Source organism: Rhipicephalus microplus, chromosome 5 (genome assembly GCF_043290135.1).
Source record: "Rhipicephalus microplus isolate Deutch F79 chromosome 5, USDA_Rmic, whole genome shotgun sequence".
Lineage (NCBI taxonomy): Eukaryota > Metazoa > Arthropoda > Arachnida > Ixodida > Ixodidae > Rhipicephalus > Rhipicephalus microplus.
Window position 1 is genome coordinate 29,619,653 of NC_134704.1, and position 18,030 is coordinate 29,637,682.

Sequence of the window (18,030 nt, forward strand, 5' to 3'; positions counted from 1 at the left end):
AAAAACCGAGCAAGTGCGGCTGTGTGTAAAAAGGTTTATTGAAGAAAAATTTGTAAAAAGTACGTTCATATAAATAGCGAATATGTAACCTATATTAACCTAAGCTATGACGCAACGCCGCTTCTTTCCTTTTTCATCGACTGCGGCGGCGGGCTTCTCTACAGGAACCGTCGTCAGCGCGTCGCCTTGCGCGGTAGCCTCAGAAGACTCTGCGGGCTTTTCGCTGGTCTCCGACGGCTTGGACTCTTCAGTAGTCTTCTGTTCGGAGTCGTCCTTGACTTTGAAATCCTTTAACTTGTCGGCGACTTCGTCAGCGGTGGCCACCGCCTTGGAGCTCTCCATCGTGGCATCGGCATCGGGCTTGCTTGTTTCCGCTGGTGCAGTGCTGGAATCCTTGCTTTCGTCTGTCGGTGCCACAGCAGGAGCCTCTGTCTGCTCTGTGGGTTGATTGCTGGGTTCTACGGCTTCAACAGTCGAAGTCTTCACTTCGGTGCTGGCTGGTGTGGGATTCGCGTCAGGCGACGGTTGGCTGGCGGCGATGTCAGACTTTGGAGGCTCTGACGCGGCGGGTTCCGCCTGCTGACTTTCTGGCTTGTCGCTCTGGAAATATGAACACGCCGTGGAACAGTGATTCGCTTTTGTACGAAAACTTACGGCAATGCAAAACAGGTGAAACAGAAGGGTGACATGATGCGATCAGCTGCCACTATGTCAATTCCTTGCATCATGGATACGGAGAGCCTTGAAACCAGAACGGGCAAATACACGAGCAGCAGTGTAGAAAGCACTCAAGTGACCATAGGCGTGCGTAGGATGCCTCTTGAAGGGCGGGAAGGGGGGCGAAAGTTTGTTGCAGCTCCCTCCTCCCCTATAAAGTAAAATTATGGACAGGCTTGTCACCCCCCTTCCCTTCCAGTGTCCGTGACACGGGTGGGTTGCCCGCTTGCACTGCTACCCTTCCTCCCATGCTCACAGTTATGCAAGAGACCATACACGCAACTGAACGGCTGAGAATGAATTGCCCGGCAAATAAAAGGTTGCCCAGTACATCAATCGGTTAAACACGGGAAGCGAGAACATTCGTTGCGAGAAAGAAGCGTGGTGTAACGAACCTGCGGCTCCGTCTCCTGCGATTCGGTCTTGCCGGAAGATTCGGAGTCTTTCGCGGACTCCGTGGTGCTGGAAGACTCGGGGGCGGTTTCTTCAGGCTTAACGGCTGGTTCCTCCGGTTTCGTCTCCGGGGCGGACTCGTGCGAGACGGCCGCAGGCTTCGTTTCGGGCACCACATGGTTCTCCGTGACAGGAGGAGATTCCACGATCGCTTCGGGACCGGTAATAGCTGACGTCGCCATTGCTGCCCGAAGAAGGAGCGACAGTTATGTCGAGTGGCGTCGCGAAACACTTTGGCGGGAAAGGACAAACAAAAGCGAGTCCCCTACGTCACGTATGGGAACAGTACTCGGCAGACTAGCTCTGGTTATGCCAAGCATGCGCAAAGAGAGCAGCGTCCTACAACAGTGGTCTTATAGGATAATGTGCCCTGTCCCGGCTGTTGAAATCTTTCCGGTAAGCAAACGAATAACTTTCCAAATGTCAAGAAGAAATGGAAAAGCAAGGGACATAGAAAGACTGGAGAACACGTAAGGACATTCATTCTGCGAGACTTCTTCACTGTTACATACGCACTAGAAATGCATGAAAGCTCTGTATCTACTCTAGTTAGCACAGCCAGACGCAGCTCTTAATTTCACAATCTTCACAGCAGCAATGACAATTCCTAATCGTATTCATCAAGAAGAGCATAAGCACACGTATCGCTCACCTTTGGTATGAGTGTATCCCTTGTTGAAAAAAGAACGCAAGAAGCTGTACGGTATCGTGTAATGTGCACTTCCGTGGGATCGAATCACAGTTCAAAGCCAGTCTGACAGCTCCGCGGAGAGGGCGGGGTCGTTTTATAGGCTCGGCTGGCCGGCTGAGCGCTACTGTTCCGCACATGCGTCCGTCCGTTGACTGCAGCACCGCCCCCACCGGCGGCCGGTCGCTATCGTGACGGCCGCCGATGCCCCTTCGCTATCTGGCACGCCTGTATCGGCTCGGCATGACACAGTCAACTTGACACAGTCAAACGGCCATTGTAATTATGCTGCCGAGTACAGGACCGTATGTTTGTAGGACTCGCGGACAAGAGAAGACATATTTGCCAAAAAAAAATAAAGAAATGAGAGGCCGCAGTACTCTTTTAAATTTTCGTTGTGTGCGTAGTAAAATAACATGCGTGGCATAACGCTTAGCACGCATCTTTGGCACTTGTGACAACTCCAGAATTTCTAACCCAGTGTGAATGACATCGAAAATCTTAGCTATCTATATGGTTATTCTATAAGATGGTTGTTTCATCAAACTTTTTCCGCTTTTCTTTTTACCGGCTAGGGAACCAACTTCCACGGGCGCTAATTTATTTAGGTTGAAAATATAGCATAATATGAAAACTGATTGATATGTGGGGTTTAGCGTCCCAAAACCACCATGTGATTATGAGAGACGCCAATATGACACATGTTGCTTCTTTAATATTGTTCTGATTAAGCTCTGAATCGCGCGATAGTTTTTTTTTCTTTTTCATTCATTCATTCGGCGTCGTTAGAACTATTCAGATAGACTGGGCCCGGGTTCGACTACCCTTTTATATGGCAAGGAAACGCAAATCATCCACGTGGTCACTTAGGCACACATTAATGAACTCCAGATGATCAAAAATTAATGCGGAATAAATAATAACCATTCTGGTCGTTCAGTGGGGCTCGATGTGCTAACCGGGAGGTCGCAGATTACCGGTACCGGCCGCATATCGACGGAAGCCAAATGTTAAAGGCCCATGTACTGAGATATATATAATTAGGCGCTCGTTCAATAACAACAGATGGTCGAAATTTCGGGAGCCCTCCATTACGGCACACGTGTCAAGTTTATCGATCTGACTTTTCGTTTTCAAAGGGGCCATCGGATGAAAGATTTCGCAGAAATAACCCGCAGTAACCAACACAATACGTGCACAGGTGCTGAGGCACTTCGTCATTCGCGAACAGCAATAACAGCACGAGCGATACACTCAAGCTGCCACGTGCGATGCTGGCTCTGGCGTGATACTACGCAATCAGTATACTGGGAGCTGATTTGATTGATATTTTGTTTTATCTTTATTTATTTATTTTATTTACGAGTACCTTACAGGCCTCCCAGAGGCACTGTGTAAGGGGGGTCGATACAAAGTAATAACAAATTGGGTTAACAAGTCAGTAAGAACAATGTAGTACGTCAACAACAGCGAAAATATGTCCAAGTACGGAAGTAGTCGTATGTATTCCACATGAATAGGTAAGTTTAAAACATGTAAAACAAATGCAATAGCGTGTTGGACAGATCAAAATGAAGCGTAGTGAAACAGACTACGCAGACTACTATGTGAGGCTTAACGTTCCAAAACCACCATATGATTATGAGAGACGCCGTAGTGGAGGGCTCCGGAAATTTCGACCACCTGGGGTTCTCTAACGGGCACTTTAGGTACACGGGCCTGCAGCATTTTTGCCTCCATCGAAAATGTTGCCGTCGCAGGCGGGATTCGATCCCGCGACCTGCGGAGTATACTGGGAGCGTGGGCTTGTGTTTAACATTTGCTGCGCGAGCGTAATGGCTGCTTTGCGTACAAGCGATTACACGTCATTGACTTTGTGCATGCAGTGAGCAACATGCTCAAAATCCGAGAGGCAAACATTTTTTTTTCGTCACTGTTCGTCAAAACGTTTTCAAGTCTCACGATAAAACGGTGGTTAATGCACTCGCGCAATTTTTTTTTCCGCCAAGCAACCCGGTCTTGCGCTTTCCGATGTCATGTTGTACCCGCAAACTTCTTAACCTCATCTTCCGACCTAATTTTCTGTTTCCCTCTCACGCGTCTTCCAATCCTCTTGAAATCCAGTCGCTTACCCTTAATGATCAGTAGTTATCCTGTTTTCTATGAGTTCCGGCAATGAGCATTTCGACCTTTACGCCCGAAAATAAAAGTACCACACAGAACACAATGATTTTCTCACGGATATTTGTGTGAATTCATTACAAGCTCAGAGCGTTTATGAAAGCAGGGTTGCAACCAGGAGGGAGTTGAGGAGGTTCGGACAGCCTCCAAATTCTCTCAGTGTTTGAATTTTCGGATGATAAGGTATTTACATGACTTCACATCGCCCCCCCCCCCCCCCCTTTTGACAGAGCTAGCCGTTCTATACATTAACACCCCCCGAAAAAAATTGCTGGGTACGGAGCACTATTGCTCCGGACGGAGCCACTTGTAGCGCGCCAGAGTATATTGAAGTATAGTTACCGCATGTGCTCACGGGGGGTGATACCTAAAGGTAGCATACACAGTAACTCTATATCGAAAATAAGAAAAGTGAGACGGTTTCGAGGGCACAAACGCACGCACACGTGGGTGGTGCAAAGTTCGCCTTTAAGGTTGCCAATAAACGGACGTCTTAACGTCTGGGGAACCAGTCATTCCACAACAAGCACAGTTACCGCCGAGTCTGGCGCCCCACCGCGGTGGTCTAGTGGCTAAGGTACTCGACTGCCGACCCGCAGGTCGCGGGATTGAATCCCGGCTGCGGTGGCTGCATTTTCGATGGAGGCGAAAATGCTGTAGGCCCGTGTGCTCAGATTTGGGTGCACGTTAGAGAACCCCAGGTGGTCGAAATCTCCGGAGCCCTCCCTATGGCATCTCTCATAATCATATGGTGGTTTTGGGACGTTAAACCCCACATATCAATCAATATCGCTGAATCTGGCACGGAAAGAAAAACAATGCTTCACAGTGTCTGCCGAAGAGCAGTTAACGCTCTCCTGCTTCGAAGTCGTCGTGTTGACGGGCTTCCCAAGGTCCCGCGGCAATCAGGAAGGGAGTTCAACGACTGTCGATTGTCTTTCCGCGAGACACGCAGCTGATCAACGCCTCGCTACGCTATCAACACATGCGAGGGTGAGGCGGAACAACCAGATACGTGGACTTCCCGTGAGGGCGAACCGTCTATCAGTTATGCTCAAATAAAGCAATCACTTCCGGCGATTCACGACAGGCTAGCATCGCCAGACAAGCTCGTGTCTTGGCCGCCCGCACTCGGACCAGACTTTATAATCGTTGCTCGATTTATCAGGCTATTTCGGCACGTGAATCACTTGTTTAAATGTTTATGTCTAATCACAGTTATCGTGAGTCGATGTCTCAGCATGCCTCGTCATACGCCGAACATGCATGCTCACGTGCTCACCGACTGATTCGCAGTGAATCTCAATGTAGATTGATTGATTGATTGATTGATTGATTGATATGTGAGGTTTAACGTCCCAAAACCACCTTTTGATTATGAGAGACGCCGTAGTGGAGGGCTCCGGAAATTTCGACCACCTGGGGTTCTTTAACGTGCGCCCAAATCTGAGCACACGGGCCTACAACATTTCCGCCTCCATCGGAAATGCAGCCGCCGCAGCCGGGATTCGAACCCGTGACCTGCGGGTCAGCAGCCGAGTACCTTAGCCACTAGACCACCGCGGCGGGGCAGATCTCAATGTAGAGTATTGTTGGAACATATTGGTGCAATCTGGAGCTTTGGTGTGTTTTTCCAACGAAACGTTCTCGGTTTCCGCTCGTATTTTCTTCCATTTGCGACGAAACAAATATGTGATGCAATCTATACTTGCTGTATTGCTACGAGCAAATCGACTAAGACAACTACAAAGTCAATCAATGTGGACGATTGGGCCAGTTGGTGATCACGCAGTATACATCGGTCCAAAGTCAAAGCCGCCATCTTTTACTTCTCAGTCGATGTACTCTTCTTCCCTCACTCTCCTCCGAAAGCGCTCTGCACGTAATGTGGTTTTGCATGGCCTCCGTCGGAGACGTATAGCTTTCTGCACCTAGAGTTTACCTTGTTTTGTATGGCCTAGTGATCGGCTCACCTTTGAGCGAGCGACGACGTTGTGTGATGAGTCTGATGACGTAATCACGTGACGGAACGTTATCTGACGTCACAATGACGTCGTTGTGATGTTACGTTTACGTACCAAAGGATCGCGATCTTTGGCGTGTGATGAAATGCGGTGACGTCACCCCGTGATTATTCTTTTTAATCATTCGCGTTGACTTCGCCGACGCTGACGGCTCACTTTCACCTTCGATTAGGCATCTAAGGCTTTCGCCTTTAAAAAAACTGCGGATTCATGCTGAATGTGTGCGTCATTAGCAGCGTTAGCCTCTGGGCAGTTCGTCGAGTTGACAGTGCCTCGCTCAGGAAGCGGACACGGGCACTGCATCAAAATCATGGTTTCGTGCGCTGCACCACAACGTCAGGGTTATTCGATGTAGCAATCGAGCTCATTATTCGCCCTTTCTTAGAACGATGTCCTGCCAATTACGAGTCCTACTCGTTACCTCGAGTTCTATTTAAACACCGAATGACTGAGGTGGCGTATTACAGTGAAAGCTGTTATGAGATCACAACTCGGGTAACGCGCCACCGTAGTTGTCCGCCGCCGGTGTCCGTAACCACATCGCACGAAATAAAAAAGAACAACTAGCGCCAATGAAACAGTGGGGCTCTAACCCGGGTCCGCTGGGTGCCAGCCCAGTATACTACCAACGAGCCACTCCGGGTTTTTTTTTTTTTTTTTTTTGCTTGGGACTTGTTGGCAAATTAGCCTCAGGCAGGCTTCATGTCGGGAAAGTAATCGCGTTAATACGACTTGTGAAGCGTTTCAAAACAGCGAAAGAACAAGCCATCGTCGCACACTACGAAAAGAGCAACGAGTGGGTCGTCCAATGCTCGAACCCATAACAAAAGCTTGTTTTTGTTCAGCTATTAACTGTGGCGCATCCACTTCGGGCATATTTACTCATCGTCGCTAACCACTGCATGAACACTTGGCACAGAATTCCTTGCAAGTGTTTAGTGGATGCCACACTTCTCAGAAAAATTACGAAAAATAGCATGGGTATATACCAAAAAAAAATTATTAATAATGCCGTAGTGGGTATCAAGCAAGTGTGCTTGCAGCAGTTACCCAATGAGTGTTTAGGAAAGGCTCTGAAAGGCCGCTTTTCTAGCTTTCGCTGTGACTGTGCTGCGCCTTACGCGCAGGCCTGGCGTTGTTTTGTTTTTTTTTTTTTCTCGTGAACGTGTGCAGTCCTTCAATAGGAGAAATTCACACGTTCGTTTCGAAATTGGATTCACCAAGTCTACTATTTCAGCTAGAAACAAGGGTTTTGATTCCCCATGTACACAAGCTCGGACAGACGGCTTCGTCTCGGTGATGGGCATAACACGCTGGAAGAAATAGCGCAGGCACAGCATAGGGCAGGCTGTCCATCACGCGTTCGGGTAGAAACATGCCCTCTACGGGAGCTGGGGATTCCACCGACGAAAATAAAGCCTCGCTTCTGCAGCATTCCTCGTCAACAGCGAGAACGAATCGTCCTCGTCCCCATTCCAGCGAAACGTCCACTCCGAGCATAACGACGGTAGAAGGCGGGCCTGCAGCGCAAAGGCTTTATACTACAAAGGGCTCAGGTACACGCCGGGGACTGTTGCTTCGTTGATGCGGCCCGGTATCTCGAGGGGAAGGCATATGTGGCAGTGAGCATCGACCACGAGGGCAGTATGACAAACTCCACAATGGCCCGGACGACCATGGCTGAACCAGCAGAGCAAGTGGCGATCGGGTCGGCCTTGCTGGACTATACAGGAGGTCCACAATTTACAGCGACTCGAAATGGGTGGTCACAATATCAAAACTGGCTTCACGGATCCTTCGGTACAAGAAGATCAAGCCACACACACTCGTTTGGTTCCAAGCTCTCATGGGATGCACCGAGGGAGCCCCGCCCAATCTCAACGAGTCAGCCCGCATAGCTGCACGAGGGTTAGTGAACCGCTTAGCTATCGGGAGGTGCGGCGCTGATGTTCTGGAAAAGCGGGACCCTCCAATCTAGTATAACGAACTGACAAAACATTTTCACCTGACGTGGAGACAATACCCACCACCACACAGAAAACTAAGCAGACCTCGACCTCTCGCACTCAGGCTTCTTCAAGTCGGGGTGTCACCTATAACCCCGTGCGCAAGGTTTATCCCGAAATACAGCCAACTGATCGATGTTCCTTCTGCAATAATGCAGCTAGTTTAGAACGCATGCTCTGGCGGTGCCTCTCGTTGCACTGTAGTGAAGTCATCATGCCTTCCAAGTGGAACGGTGCTATTACCAGCTCGAACAACAGTTATGGGCAGTCCAACGCACCCGCGATGTAGCTAGCAGAGAGACTTTGTCTTCTGTTTCGACGTGGAAGCGGCCCGCAATGTTCAAAAGGGCGTAATAAACGATAGTTATAGCGCGAGAACAAAACGACGACACAGAGACAAGAAGGAGAGATGTTCTCGCGCTATAACTATCGTCATGCCATACCAACTAGCCCAAGCTGCCACACTTCTAAGGCCTAACAAAGTTCATCTATACATAAGGGTTTCGATCGCGTCGTTCACGTCTGCCGAGCGCAGCTATATTCGCCGGCCATGAAACGTGCGCGCGATGTGGCTTTATCAGTCGGGCGCGTTATCGGACGCTCTCCTCTGGGCGCGCCGCCCTCCTGTGCGGAATAAATGCTTCCAGGAGCGGCGACTCGGTTGGAAGGGCATATGACGGAATGTGTTTATGTTCTTTCACTCACGATATACCATGATGTTTACCACAATATCCGCTAGCTCTGCAGCAACTCAATGCAGACTGCATTGTTAGTACTATTTCTGCGGCTGCGCAAGTGTTCAGCCTCTCAGGTACGAACGATAAGAACTGAGCAGCTAGTTTTATGAACAGAAGTAGCCGGTTCAGAACGACGACGATGATGATTGAATTGTAGTGGGGAATTCGCAAGGCACTGACTAGTGGGGCCATCTCTCTCGGAGTGCGAAGCGTGAGTGTGTGCACGAGCTGTAGACGCTGGACTGCTCGAGCATTTCTGTCCGTATCGGCTGCCTGTCTACTACCTGGCGTCGCTATTAAACTCCCTTGCAGAATATTATTTTGGTCCAGAGAAGACGCAATGCTGAGCACGTGCCACCCGGCCATAAGTCACGTATAGGCATCGCCAAGCTGAGCTCGACGGCACCATGGCGAGCACTCTGGATGGCCAGGATACGATTTTTTTTTCTCTAATTTTCGCTGACTCGAAGGTCTCGGCGAACCCCGGTTAGGGTCCCCTGTCGGAGTGGCCGCATTTCCGATGGAGGCGAAAATGGCTGACGCCCGTGCACTACATATTTATGTGCACGTCAAACAACACCTCGGGTGGTTGAAATTTCCAGATCCGTCCACCACGGCGTACGAATATTATGAAAATATTTGCTAACAAGCTCTTTGCAATACGCGTTTCTTAGACCATTCATAAGTAAACTACAGTCGATATTCGAAATATTTGACCGTCGAATGTTTGCAGTCTGTTCGAAATTGAGCAATATGTAATGACGTTTTTTCAAGTAATTTCCGGCTTTTATATATATATATATATATATATATATATATATATATATATATATATATATATATATATATATATATATATATATATTGAAAGACGCAGGCAGACTAGGTACGGCGAGCAGGCAGGGCGAGCAGAAGCGTTTATTCTGCGATGTCTGGCTCCGCTCAGAACCACACCAAGAGAGGGGACGATGATGATGGGTATGTGCAAGTGAGAACGATGATGATGGGTATGTGCAAGTGAGAACGATCAAATGCTTGGAATGTGCTTACAATGCGGGGTGACGAGGTAGTTAACTGGAGATGTCTGTCGTACAACGGTGTATGGGCCAACATACCGGTGAAGAAATTTCTCGCAAAGGCCCGACGCTCGAACCGGGGTCCATAGTAAAACCTTATCGCCAGCATTAAAGGCCACGTCGCGTCGTTTTTTATCACAGCGATGTTTTCTCTCCTTTTGGGTTGCTTCCGTGTTTTTGCGAGCAATTTCACGGCATTGTGTGACTCGGGCTGCGAACTCTTCTGGGAGCGAGGTACTGCTTGGAGCCGGTGCAAAGAAAAATGCCGTGTCGAAGACCGAGGAGGCAGATCGGCCGTACACGAGAAAAAACGGGCTGTAGCCAGTTGATCGTTGTACCGCAGTATTGTATGCGAAGGTGACAAACGGTAAAATGTTATCCCAATTTTTGTGGTCAGGATGCAAGTACATCGATATCATGTCAGAGAGTGTTCGGTGGAAGCGCTCGGTAAGGCCATTCGTTTGCGGATGGTATGTAGAAGTGGTTTTATGGACTGTATTGCACGCCTGCAGGACTTCATCCAGGACCTTGGAAAGGAAGGCTTTGCCACGGTCACTCAAAAGGACGCGAGGGGCTCCGTGGCGCAAGACGATGGAGTTCAAGAAAAAATTGGCGATTTCTGTGGCGGTAGCAGAATGAAGAGGTGAAGTCTCGGCGTATCTTGTTTGATGGTCGACTGCAGTGACGATCCAACGGTGACCGGAAGGTGTCAACGGCAAAGGACCATACAAGTCTATTCCGACAAATTCGAATGGTGTGGTGGGACAGGGAAGAGGCTGAAGGAAACCAGCAGGCGGGGATGTGGATCGCTTGCGGTGCTGACACAACGCGCACGAGCCCACGTATTTGGCCACCGTTGTGGACAAGCCAGGCCAGAAGCAGCGCGTCTTGATGCGATCGTAGGTCTTGTGGAAGCCTAGATGACCGGCAGCAATATCATCGTGGAATGCTTCCAAAACTCGAAGACGAAGGCAGCGGGGAAGAACTGGCACCCACTTGTTACCGGTGGGATGGTAAATGTAGCGCTTAAGCACACCGTCCTGAAGGCGAAATTGTCGAAGCTGGCGTCGCAAGCGGCTGTTGGGTGGTTTAGTGACACCGCGAAGGCGATCAATGAATGACCGACAGTAGGAATCTGCCAGCTGAAGTGAACGTAAATCGGAGTTCGAAGATAGCTGCATTGGATCCAGCGATGCGAGCGATACGTGTTGTGAGGCAAGCTGGGTGTCAGAGTCATTCGAACGCGATGCGGTGGACGTATTGTCACGAGAGAGCGAAAGTGGGCACCGGGACAGCGCGTCGGCATCATGATGACATTTGCCAGACTTGTACGTAACTGTAAAGTCGTACTCTTGTAAGCGCAGTATCCAGCGCGCAAGACGTCCTGACATATTCTTCATTGATGAAAGCCAACAGAGTGCGTGGTGGTCGGTGATGATGGTGAAGTGCCGACCGTAGAGATACGGGCGGAATTTCTGTATCGACCATACGATAGCCAAGCACTCCTGCTCCGTGATGGTGTAATTCCGCTCAGCTGTTGACAGAGTCCGGCTAGCGTAGGCCACAACCTGCTCTTTAGAGGTGGAATCACGCTGCAGAAGGACTGCTCCAATGCCTTGTGCGCTTGCGTCAGTATGGAGTATGGTAGGCGCTCTCTCATCGAAGTGGCGCAGCACTGGTCCGGAAGTCAGGCGTTCTTTCAAAATTTCAAATGCAGATTCGCAGTCGTTGGACCATGAGAAAGGAGCACCAGTGGCCAATAACTTATTTAGCGGAGCCGCTAAGGTAGCAAAGTTGCGTATAAAGCGACGAAAATAGGACGCGAGACCAAGAAAGCTGCGCAACGTCTTTTGGTTGGACGGTCGAGGGAACTGTAGCACAGCTGCGATCTTCTCGGGATCTGGTTGGATTCCGTCTTTGGAAACGACGTGACCGAGGACTTTGATGCTTTTGCTGGCAAATGTACACTTCTTTGTATTTATCTGAAGGCCAGCCTTGGAGAGACATTGTAGCACCTCGTCTAATCGTTGAAGATGTTGGGCAAAGGTACTTGAAAAAACAACGATATCATCTAAGTAACAGAGGCAGGTCTTCCATTTTAGGCCACGAAGAACAGTATCAATCATTCGCTCAAACGTGGCTGGAGCGTTGCACAAGCCGAATGGCATTACATTAAATTCATAAAGGCCGTCCGGTGTGGCAAATGCAGTTTTTTCTTTGTCAGCCTCGTTCATGGGGATTTGCCAGTAACCTGATCGTAAGTCAAGGCTCGAAAAATAGTTCGCCCCTTGCAGTGTGTCTAAAGCGTCATCAATTCTAGGCATAGGATATACGTCCTTGCGTGTGATCTTATTTAACGCGCGGTAGTCAATGCAAAAACGAACAGAGCCATCCTTCTTTTTAACTAAAACGACTGGAGATGCCCAGGAACTCGAAGAAGGTCGTATTATATTTCGCGATAGCATCTCGTTCACTTCTTTTTCAATTATTTCTCTCTCTGATTGCGAAACCCGATATGGGCGACGGCGTATCACACGAGAACCGTCGGTTTCAATGCGATGTACAGCCGCGGAAGTCTGACTCAGTGTTGTGGTACAGCTATCAAAGCAGGCTTTGTGCTTAGCCAAAAGGGCCAATAGTGCTTCAGACTGTTTTGGTGTGAGGTCTGAACCAATGACAGGTCGAAAAGGGAAAGAACGTGAACCTGGAGCTGGTACTGGTGACGAAGACGGGCAGAGTGTCGCGATGGAGGTCAATGGAGAGAAGTCAATCTTTGCCACTGTCATTCCCTTGGGCAGCAGCACAGATTCTGCAGTTGTGTTAGAAACGGGCAGAAAAGCGCAGCCAGAGGAAAACCGGAGGAGGCAAGAGGCGACGAGAATTCCACGGGAGGTGCAGCGAAACGAAGGAGCCACAAGTGCATCACCGTCGGTTACTTGGGTAGATGCGACAGCTATCACGTGTTCGTGACCAGGGTGCAGGACGCAGTCTTCAACAATGACCAAGTTGGAGATCGAGGGTGATGAAACTGGAATGGGCGCATCCGTTGTATCCGTTATGTGAATGACGTTCTCTTTAAAGGATATAACAGCGGAAGCAGAATGCAGAAAGTCCCAACCAAGGATAAGTTCATGAATGCACGTGGGCAACACAATCATCTCGATGTGGTGACGTATACCATCAATAGAAACACGAGCCGTACACTGTCCGTCAGGTTGAATCAGCACGTTATTTGCCCCACGCAACACAGGTCCCACATAGGGCGTTCTGACTTTACGGAGGCGCGAGCACAAGTCACTACGCAAAACAGAAGTGGTTGCACCGGTGTCAACGAGAGCTTGCACAGGAATACCTTCAATAATCACTGACAACATATTAGCTGGGCGAACAGGAGGTATTTTTGTTGGTCGACGGGACGCAGTTTTCCCTCCAAAAACTGCAATCCTTAGTTTTCCGAAGATTGGTCAACAGGACGGGAGATGATTGGACGAAGCGGCGATGCGGAGCGGCGATAGGGCGATGGAGAGCGTCGTCTGGAGGAGCGGTATTCCTGATGTTGACGAGGGGACACTGGAGGAGACGGAGACCGGTACTGCGCGGACGGGTAGGTGTCTGGAGCATAAAGATCTGGTCTTCGGAACCGGTCTCGTTCGAACTCAGCATAGCCTCGTCGTTCCTCTTGCTGGCGGCGACGGCAGTAACGAGAAATGTGGCCTCGTATACCGCAGTAAAAGCAAACAGGACGGGATTGACGCCACTGAGGATACAAGGGTGCAGCAGTCATTCCACCTCGCATAGCAGCCAAATGGCTACTAGCAGTATCCGTAGAGCTAGATGCCCCGGGAGCAGGCGGAATCGCAGCGATCTCCGCATATGTGGGCATTACCGTTTGAACAACCGGTGCTGCCGGTGTCGACCTGGGCGTCACATCGGCGTATGTGGGCATCGGGCGTGCTGGCGGAGCGACCGGGGATGTCGGTGTCGCCATTGCCGCTAACTCCTGCTTAACAAGATTCCGCAGGTCGAATGGTGGAGACGGAGCGGAGGCGACAGTGGACCGCTGCTGTTCAAGGTCTCGAAGTTCTTCCCGGATGATTGTGCGGATAAGGGTTTTTAATTCAGAGGGAGGCATCAGGCGTGGATCACTGTCTTGTTGAAGCCGAAGGGACTGCAACTGGTCAAGGCGTTGGCATGTCGAAATGACGTCGTTAACCGTAGCGGGATTGCCAACAGCCAAGGCGTTGAATGCGATTGGGCCGATTCCTTTAAGGATGTGGCGAACGCGCTCATCTTCCGTCATGTCTTTATTCGCACGGCGACAGAGGGCCAAAACATCCTCGATATACGAAGTGTACGACTCATGTGCCAGTTGTAGACGCACAGCCAGCTTCTGTTTCGCGGCTTCGGAACGACCCGATGAGCATCCGAATATTTGTCGCAGTTTGTTGGCAAAGGTCGACCAATCAACGAAGTCAGTTTCGTGATTAAAATACCAGGTTTTGGCTACGCTGGTCAAATAGAAAGGAAGGTAGCTCAGTTTCTCTGCTTCGGTCCATCGATTGGCTGAACCCACACGGTTGTAAAGGTCAAGCCATTCCTCGACGTCGTCACCGCGAAGACCCGCGAACACGGGCGGTTCGCGCTGAGGGCTGGTGACAGTAGATGAAGAGCGGGCAGCCGCCGGCGTAGGGGCTGTAGCGTTAGGGCTAGGCGTTAGGTCCGATGTCTGCATACCTGTGTGGGTGGCTGGGTGCAATCGGCGACCAGATCGGAGCTCCAGGTGGGAAATGAACGTAGGAGGACGTCGGGATCTTACCCCGGCACTTCCACCACTCTGAAAGACGCAGGCAGACTAGGTACGGCGAGCAGGCAGGGCGAGCAGAAGCGTTTATTCTGCGATGTCTGGCTCCGCTCAGAACCACACCAAGAGAGGGGACGATGATGATGGGTATGTGCAAGTGAGAACGATGATGATGGGTATGTGCAAGTGAGAACGATCAAATGCTTGGAATGTGCTTACAATATATATATATATATATATATATATATATATATATATATATATATATATATATAAGTGCTCACAGTGGTTCTTCTTTTCTCTTTTTCTTTTTTCTCTTTTTTTCTTCCTTTCTTTTTTTAGTTCTCTCTCACTCTCGCAAACATCCTTCAAGACGAGAGGGACGCGGCAGCAACGAAGTTTGGAAGTTCATGTTAGTATAACTCATCCCCTGATGAAGGGAGGACCCCTCCCGAAACTGTTGGGAAATAAATATATGTATCCTTGTTGACAACGCTCCCGTTGTGCCATATCCCATACCTTCACGAAGACTAACTGGCCCATTGAATTATTACTCCCACTATATATATATATATATATATATATATATATATATATATATATATATATATATATATATATATATATATATATATATATATATATATATATATATATATATATATATATATATATATATATATATATATATATATATATATATATATATATATATATATATATATATATATATATATATATATATATATATATATACTTTCGGTGGAGACGAAAATGTAAGAAGCACATGTACGCGGCAATGCCGCATCCCGCTGCTGAGGTTTAATGGCTAAAGCACTCGGCTGCTGACCCGCAGGTCGCGGGTTCAAATCCCGGCCACGGCGGCCTCATTCTATAGATGGAGGCGCAAATGCTTGAAACCCGTGTGCTCGATTTAGATGCATGCTAAAGAACCCCAGGAGGTAGAAATTTCCGAAGTCCTCCACTACGTTACCTCTCACAATCATATATGGTGGTTTCGGGACGTTGAACTCCCAACTATTATTATTATAAGTGTGCACGGTAAAGAACACCAGGCGATCTAAACTACGAGCCTGGGTTGCCACCCCGCGGCTATACGCCACTGTTACGAAGAAAGGAATGATGAAGGAAAATAAAACGGTTGGTAGTTCGTGCTCGTTTGTGTCATGTATTTTCCCTCGTGGGGCTTCCTCTGTGTATGCGCTGTAATTTTATCCTCGGAATTACTTATCGCATCGCTAGAACCCATTATCGGAAGCACTTCCTTTTTTTTTCTGCAAGATTATTCTCTGCACTGGTAGCTATAGACAGTAAGCTCAAAGGCAACCTGCGGGAAAGCTAGTTTAAATATAGCGAGAAAGGAGACATTCCCACACAAGAGAAACGCGGTAATATTTACATTTCTCGCAAAAAAAAAGGGGGAGGGGGGGGGCTGAAATCACGAAATAAAGGGGCTAACGCGTGCAACGAAAGAAAACGGCCGAACTCTATGACGTGCATGCTTTTGTCATTAAACAGAGAGAGGGAGAAACTGTAGTGGTTGTATCGTGAGGACTATGTATCGTGCATGCGTCGCACGTATCAGCTATACAGGTTGCAGCGATGGACAGCAAAGATTAGCCAGCGTTGTCGACGACTGTACATTGTAGCGATGCTGGATACGAGGGGTGTGTTTCAAATGAAGCTTTTTTTGTTTCGTTTTGTTCTTGCATTCCGACTGTACAATACATATGGGGTCCGCGGTCACGCCTGGCCAGGCGGCAAGAAACATGCACGTGGCGACACACTCAATAATCGATGCACTTGGTACTTCCAAGCTTAGAGCAGGTACATGAGCTCTTTAGAACTGAAAAATAGAACATTTCTATTGCTGGCCCGAAGGTCGAGGGTTCGACATTCTCGGCGGTCGCCTTTCGATGGAGGAGAAATGCTTTGAGGCTCGTCTACTGCGCTATCTCAGTGCACATTATAGAAGCCCGTGTGGTCGACATTATCCGGCGACCTCGACTTTACGGCATGTCTTGTAATCTTATAGTGACTCGTAATCGTATAGTGACTTTAGCACGCGAAACCCCAGACTTGACTATGAAAATAGTATTTTCTAAGTTATTCGTGCTTTTTGAATTCGACGAGAACTTGTCTGGTCAGAAATAATCATGTTCAAAGTGTAAGAAGGAAAGACGCCCACCAAAAAAGAAAAACGCCTTAAAAAGTCACGTCCGTATGAGGTGGTAAACATCTGCTTGTCGACATTTGCAACGCGCTGTTTGAGCACGAAGACACACACAAATCACAGGTAGAACACGACACGAGCTCGTGTTGGTGTTCTACCTGCAGGTGATTTTTGCGTGTCACTCTTCGTGTTCAAACAGTGCGTCACAAATGTCAACTGTGCGCAACCAATTAGCCCTATATACTTTTGGCCCTTCTAGCATCTGCTTGCATCACCGGAGCGGCACAGTACCGACACGTATCAGCAACAGGTGAATGTAACCAGTTCCACGACGCAATCCTGCAATGGATCATTGATTATAATCACTGACTATAATCATGGTGCAACGGGAACTGCTGGGCGCCCGTGCTATAAGCGATTCCTCAGGTGTCCCAGTGGAGCTGCATTTAGCGCAGGATCTAAAGCTTCACCAGTCGCGTGAGATTTGAACTACATTTAGCACTGAATGCGATTTGTAGCGAGTTGCAGTGAAGCTAGCGACTAGTGGCTAGACGTTTTAGTGACGTTGTTTGGTGAGCAACACAAACTTGACAGTGAATCACTGGACGGCGCCACGCTAGCGTGATGTTTGTACAAGCTGAAGAGTGTCGATAAGCGCACTCATGACGATATGTTTTTTTTTTTAATTTTTCTTTCGACACGGTATTTATCATTCTGTATCATATCTTCGAAACCCCCTTTATCCTATCTCTTCCTTTTTTGCCGGCATGATAACATTGTCGCAAGCCTAGTCTCATTTTAGCGTTGCGCGTTGTACAGTGTGTCCCCATGGAAAAGTTCGTGCCGATATAGTGTGGTTCGTTTAGCAACTCTTCACGTGCAAGGTTGGATTGCGCGATTTCATGTTGCTCCGGATAAGGCAAGCGGATGGCTGAACGCGTTGTTTTAAGCTGCGAGTTATGGTGTTTTGCCCTTTGGATAGGGAACTGGTTTGCTCCCACTCCATGTGTGCGGGCATCCGGAGACTACACTACCTGGGAAAGTGCAGTCCAGTCAGAGTTATCGGTGGCATTGCAGTTTAAGCTTTTGATGTCCACTATTTCATATTGCTTTATCAGTTTGAAGGAGCGTATACTTTACTAGGTTACTTCAG

General features: G+C 48.6%; 1 protein-coding gene across 1 annotated transcript; it reads right to left on the reverse strand.

The window, feature by feature from the left end:
* Positions 1 to 17: 17 nt before the first annotated feature.
* On the reverse strand, positions 18 to 1,962 carry LOC119174803 (uncharacterized). Its single transcript, XM_037425880.2, has 3 exons — positions 1,823 to 1,962; positions 1,113 to 1,354; positions 18 to 600 (listed from the first exon to the last, which is right to left on the reverse strand). Exons 2-3 carry the CDS (start codon positions 1,350 to 1,352, stop codon positions 100 to 102), a joined length of 741 nt encoding a protein of 246 aa, XP_037281777.2. The 5' UTR covers positions 1,353 to 1,354; positions 1,823 to 1,962; the 3' UTR covers positions 18 to 99.
* Positions 1,963 to 18,030: the final 16,068 nt, after the last annotated feature.